This window comes from Neolamprologus brichardi, chromosome 5, assembly GCF_056152115.1.
Source record: "Neolamprologus brichardi isolate AB-2024 chromosome 5, ASM5615211v1, whole genome shotgun sequence".
Lineage (NCBI taxonomy): Eukaryota > Metazoa > Chordata > Actinopteri > Cichliformes > Cichlidae > Neolamprologus > Neolamprologus brichardi.
In genome coordinates this window covers 14,228,607-14,234,890 of record NC_142108.1, presented here as the reverse complement: position 1 = coordinate 14,234,890, position 6,284 = coordinate 14,228,607, and the positions used below count along the sequence as shown (strand labels likewise).

Genomic DNA, 6,284 nt, shown 5'->3' with positions numbered 1-6,284 from the left:
GTAAAAAAAAAAAAAAAAAAAAAAAGGGTCAGACAGCGTTCTTTTCAGAACATTTTCACGACTTGCTCGAATCATTAAGTCTGTGAAGGTTCTCAGTCATCCAGGTCATCGTAGTCAAAGGAACTTGCAAAGAGAAGCGTCTGGACTTCTTTAAGTTGCTTGAAGATGTTTCACCTCTCATCCGAGAAGCCTCTTCAGTTCTAAGGTCAAATGGCGGAGTGTCCCAGATTTAAACCCAGTGGGAGAGGTGAAAACATCTTCAAGAAACTTAAAGAAGCAGAAGTTTTATTTATATTGACATCTGCTCCCATGACAAAGAAATTTTTTCCCAACATCGCCCCCTAGTGCCAAGAAATCCTCCTATCACACAGTATGCCAGGCATTTCATTAGGTACACTTTGCTACTATTGAGTTGAACCCACTTTTACCCCCAGAACTGCCTTAATTCTCATGCCATAGAGTCAACATGGTGCTGGATACATTCCTCAGAGATTTTTGTCCATTTTTACATAGTTGCATGACAGCATCAAACATGCTTCAAATTTGTTGGCTGCACATCCATAATGTGAATCTCCCGTTCCCCCACATTTCAAAGGTTTTCTGTCCGATTGAGCTATGGTGGCTGTGGAGGCTGTTTGAATAGGGGGAACTCATTAACATCTTCAAGAAACCAGTGTGAGAGGATCTGAGCTTTGTGTGTTATCCTGCTGAAAGCAGCCATTGTAAGATGGGTAGCCAATACTGTGATCATAAAGGGATCCAAAGTGGTATGCTATGGAAATATTTTCACACCATTAGCTGACATCTATGGTGTCTTCTGCAGTTGTAGCGCATCTTCTATAAAGATGTGATGTCCTGTGTGCGCAGAGATGCTTTTCTACATATCTTGGTTATGATGAGTATTTGTTTGAGTTACTGCTGCCTTCCAATCAGCTTGAAGTGGCCTGCCCATTTTTCTCTGACCTCTGCTCATTTTCTAAACCCTAGAGATGGATGTGTAGTAAAATCTCAGCAAATGCACAGTTTCTGAAATACTCAGACCAGCTAGTGTGGCACCATCAACCCACTACATTCACTACAAGTCATATTTCATCCTTATGCTGATGCTTAGCAGAGCTTCAGCAGGTCTTCTTGACCTAATAAAGTGGCCAGTGAGTGCATATATTTAAGAAATGCGATATGATTGATTATCGTCTAATTGGAAGCAGCTCTGAACTTTATGTGTCTGTGCAGAGCGTTATATTACTGAATTACCAGACATGCAAGAATGACAACAGGACTTGTGAACACATGAAATGACTGATTAACTTTTTCTTTTTTTTTTTTTTTACTTTTTTTTATGGTAGTTGGACAATTTGGTTCTGAATGATCTTATTTATTTGTAGGACACTCATTGACATACATGGAAATTTAAAACTTCAACTCTAGAGTGTTATCGGAACCTATTACAAGGAACCTATTACTACTGGAAACTATAAGGAGTACATAAGGATGAAAACCATAGTTTTCCAAATTCTGGAAGAACACTGGACAAGTCTGACATGCTTCAGTCCACTACTGACTGGTTAAATGCAATAATATCACTCTCTGTCACATAACCTGAATTTGCTGATTAAGTGGGAGAAATCCATGTGGAACCTCACAGTGAGTCCCGGGGAGGCCAGTTTTGATGTCTATTTAAGTTACCGTTCCTCACCAAATAAAGGTTATTCCTGTTATTTGAGCGTTCTGCTGGATTCTAACAGGGTAAAGCTATTTTTGTGTAAGGGTAAAATTGGTGTGTAAAGAGCAAAAGAAAGAGAGTAGCCATAATGAGTGAGTGGTATAGGATCAGGAGAAGAAGTTAAGTTCTTTGGATAAGAATGCTGGTCCAAGAGCAACAACAAACAGGACATGTGCTTATTTTTGAAAATGTTTCACGCCTCAAATCAGTAAAAAAAAACAAAAAAAACAAGCAGGCATTGCAATTCATTAGATTGTAATTTTAAAAATGTAATAAAGGTTAAATGCATAATCACAATGACTCTGATAAAGTCACATTTCTAAAAGACACTGATGCTCCAGGTCAAAACTGCACTATTCTGGGTGCAAGATGGACTTTTACCAGCGTTATATTGTGTGTCAACAGAGCTTCAGGGCAAAAAAAAAAAAATGAAGAAGAAGAAAAAGAAAAAGTATGTTTGTAAATGGAGCAGTGTGTAATGCATTAGGATGTAAAATAATGGCACAAGGAAAAGAAACGCACACACAGCATACCCCCCCCCCCCCCCCCCCCCCCCCCCCCCACACACACACACACACACACACACACACTTGGTTCTGTAAGAGATAAATTCGCTAACGGCATGAGGGGAGATTTCTTTCAAGTATTTGGGTCAAAAACAAAACCTGACGACTGTGTGAGAGGGAACAGGGGGAGCAGAGGGACTAGGTGGGGGGTGGGGAGAATGAGAGGATGGCGGGGCAGACAAACAAAACTGCTTTAGAACACATGGACTTTCCCCCACGTGAATCAATATTCAAGCCCTGATCTCCCTGTTGAGCAATGAGGCCAAAGAGAAGAGGGAGTTGAAAGACGGATGATACAGAGGGAGGGCTGTGGGATGTCATGTGTAAAGAAAGAGATTCTCATTGGAGGCAAAGGGAGAAAAGATCACTATGCACGTTTGGAGAAAAGGGAAAAAGGGGAAAACAAAAAGCATCCTACATGGTGAAGCCATCTTGGTCAGACGCTCAGGACTTCATGAGCAACACTAATTATTAATAAGGTAGGTGTACGATAAACATATGGAACAGGATGTTTTTGTTGTTTTTGAGAACAAAACAGGACATGAGCAATTGCTTCAGCTCTGAATGAGGGGCCAGTTTCAGGACGTGTTGCTTTTTCTTGCTTTGCTAAACAAAATCTTTTTTTTTTTAACTGCTTTTGCTTTTTTTTTTTTGGTTTAATTTCACTTTAGATGTAGAATAGATTTGTTAATAGCATTTTTTTTTCCCGTTAAAGTTACAGTGCGATTAACTCTTTTTTTTACAAACAGCATTTTTGTCCCGGATTTAAAGGTTAAATGATCTAGTAAGGTTATTTTCCTGCACAGCGTACCTTTGCAAATGCATAAACACCAGTAAGTCAATATTTGCTCAGTGCCTGCAGCAAAGGATTTAACACCACAAGAATAACATTGCAATTATAAACCCATCTATAAGACAAAGTGGTTTACATTTACTGTGATGACAAACTAACCAAATAATCCAGGTCTTTGATTGCACTATTTACTCAGCACATACAATAATAACCCTAATGTTTTTTTCCCCTTGTTTTTACTATTCCGATTTAGTGTAGTGGCTTTGGAAAAGTGTTCTTTTAAAGCAGGATGATGTCCTCCAAGCTGAAGTGGCTGATTGTGATCCAGCTCCTGCTGAATGAACAGGCCTTGTGCAGGGTCCCACCTCCTTTGGTGCAAAAGAGCACTCTGCTTCCAGGAAGTGACACCCATGAAGCTGTAGAGGAGGTGTCCAAACAGAATCTTGACTCTCTCCTGGGATCTCAAGTTCAGTCTGGTCTCTTACCTGAGGAAAAATCTGAAAGAATCCAATCTGCCCAACGAATGATATCGGTCCTTGGGGCGAAGCTTCAGGAGCAGATTCAAGCTCATTTACACATTCAGGGGAACATCAGCTGTGAGGAGCTGCTGTCAGCCAGCGCTGTGGATGACCAGCTGTCCTCCATCTTTCCACAGGAGCTGTTGGGTCTCTCTTTGGTGCCTGTGTTGGTGGTGGCAGGGTGCCCAAAGGAAGCACAGACCCTGTTGCTGAAGCTGTATGATCTGCTGGGAGTGGCTGATACAGAGGAGCTCCTGATGGAGGTAGAAGGCCTGATAGAGCGGAGGATGAGTAAATCAGCAGCTGCACCAACACCCACATCAGCATCATTGCCTTCAGGGAGAGATCAAACTCAGCGGCACATAAAAGCTGTGATGTTTAACATTGAGCAGCTGGCATTCGCGGGAGAAGGCAACACTATTCAGGAGGGGCACTGCGAGGGTTGGAGTCGAGTAAATGGGACCATGCTGATAGGAAACGCTGTGGAGGGAGGCACAGGTGGACTGGAGGATGCTTTGAGCAGCTGTGAAAGCCTGGGATTCCTGTGTGCTGGTGTGACCAGCAGTGGGCGTCACACACCCGGGATGTACCAGGCAGTGTGGAAAAAAAGTAGTCGCATATTGCCATCTGATTCCACAGAATCTGAGACCTGGATCCATCAGTGCAGCGCCACAGCAGCAACTGGTCACCGGTGGAAGCGCAGCACTCAGAGGAACTGCATCAACAAAAGCGAGCAGCGCGTGTACAATGTCATGGAGTGGATCCCTGGAGTCAGCACACTCTATAACCTTGGCACAGCTGTGTATTACGCCTCAGTCAACTGTTCTGAAACAGCCAAGGAGAGAGCCATCCTGAGCGCTGTTGACCTCGGAACAGATGCCCTCATGGTCGCCACGGGTGGGACTGCTGGGGTAGCGGGCTATGCTCTGGGTGCAGGGGTGAAGACCGGCGTGAAAGCTGGGGTCAAGTATCTGCTCAACTCCATGAAGGAGGAAGATGACATGCTGGTGAACCAGTTCAGCGTGGAGGAGGGTGTCATCACCATAGACTGAAGAATCAATGAATCACCCTCTTAAACTCTGGCAATAAATACTGACATAACTACATGTGTAAAGATAGATGATCAATGATTGATAGCTTACCTGTTTGCATAGTAACTATTAGTGATAATTTGCAGTGCAATTTTTCTTTTCTTTTTTTGTAAGTGTGTACACAACAAAAGAATATTATTAAGACAGATTCCAATTTGTCTGCATATATAAAATAATAAAAGAGAGACAATGTAAGCTAACAATGAAATAAAAGTCATTCCACAGAGTGAAAAATGTCCACATGAGCTGAAAACAGATCCAATAATTTATAACCTCAGAAAGTAAGCTTTAAGCCATTGCTTAGAAATAATATTTTAAGTATATACTTTATAAAGTAGTTTACTAGTTAATCGTATTAGGCAGCAACACTGATGACTGGTCTCAGGAAACAAAACCTTCAGTCCCTCAACACTTTGATTTTGCCCGTCTCTGTTTATCATCTTTTATTTTTAATTTGTCCCTTCCTTCAGCTGAAACCTACAGTCAGGTTGTCAGGTCGCAGTCATATTCTCAGCTCGGATTTAATTGCAGGGACACTAGCCTCATGATAAAAATGTTGTTGCTGTATATTTTTTCCTGTAAATGTTATTAAATTTTACATTAAATTGGTGGCAGTGTATAATGTTATCAGATTGTTTTTTGTGCTGAAAATATTTAATGTGCACGCTCGTGTTGAACCTAACACAGTCTTAATCGTGGGAATTTAAACTGTGTATGTACTTCAGCTGACGCTAAGTGATGCTTTAAAGAATATTTACATAATACTTTAAAAAGAAAAAAATAAGTGGCATGGGGTTTGGCACTTATAAGGCGCCTTCATACTCAATTTAAGCAATCAAAATGCTTCCTACTGTAAATTTGAGTCGGCTGATCACACACACACACATGCGCACACACATGCGCGCACACACACACACATATTTGTACAAGGCTTTTTGCAATACCTAAGGACTTTTATCTAACATTCACACTCCAACAGATAACACAAACTGGCCATAAGTGCAGATGTGTTAGTGTGCGATTGTGATGTATTTTATTATCTTTACCCATATAACTAGAGCAGACTTGACTGAAATCAATAAAACTCTTTATGTTTTATTTAAATTTTTTTTCAACGTAAACGCTAACAATGAAGTTCAAGGTCAAATGCTTAGCCAGTTGTGGAATTTGAAGATAAGCCATAAAGAATTGTCGGTAAAGTTAAAGTTTTCACTGATTTTATCATTTGGGGTGACCCTGACCTTAACCTTGGCCTAATTTTCAGCACAATTAAATCAGCTCAAGCTGTTATTGATATCTACCATCACACAAAATTTTGATATCTTAAAAACAGTGGATGTTATGTTATATTGGCTTACAGGATACACTCAAATTTCTATTTAATTCCAGCTGTCTGAGACGTTTGTGAATTTGTCTGTTCTCTCTGTTGATGCAGATTATATATGAAGCAAAAGAGAGAAACCCACTGTGTTTCTTTTTTTGTGTGTGTTTGGTGCTGGCCCTCTGACTGACCGGTGACCAGGGCAGAGTGTTGCCTGTCTGTTGCCTAATTCCCTCTGACTTGATCAAGATATTCTTACACAACATATTATT

The 6,284-nt window shown here is 40.9% G+C and overlaps 1 protein-coding gene across 1 annotated transcript; it reads left to right on the top strand.

The window, feature by feature from the left end:
* Positions 1 to 2,619: 2,619 nt before the first annotated feature.
* On the top strand, positions 2,620 to 5,313 carry apof (apolipoprotein F). The gene is made up of 2 exons (XM_006807569.3): positions 2,620 to 2,768; positions 3,336 to 5,313. The coding sequence occupies exon 2, from the start codon at positions 3,372 to 3,374 to the stop codon at positions 4,650 to 4,652; it is 1,281 nt and encodes a 426-aa protein (XP_006807632.1). The 5' UTR covers positions 2,620 to 2,768; positions 3,336 to 3,371; the 3' UTR covers positions 4,653 to 5,313.
* The last annotated feature ends 971 nt before the right edge of the window (positions 5,314 to 6,284 follow it).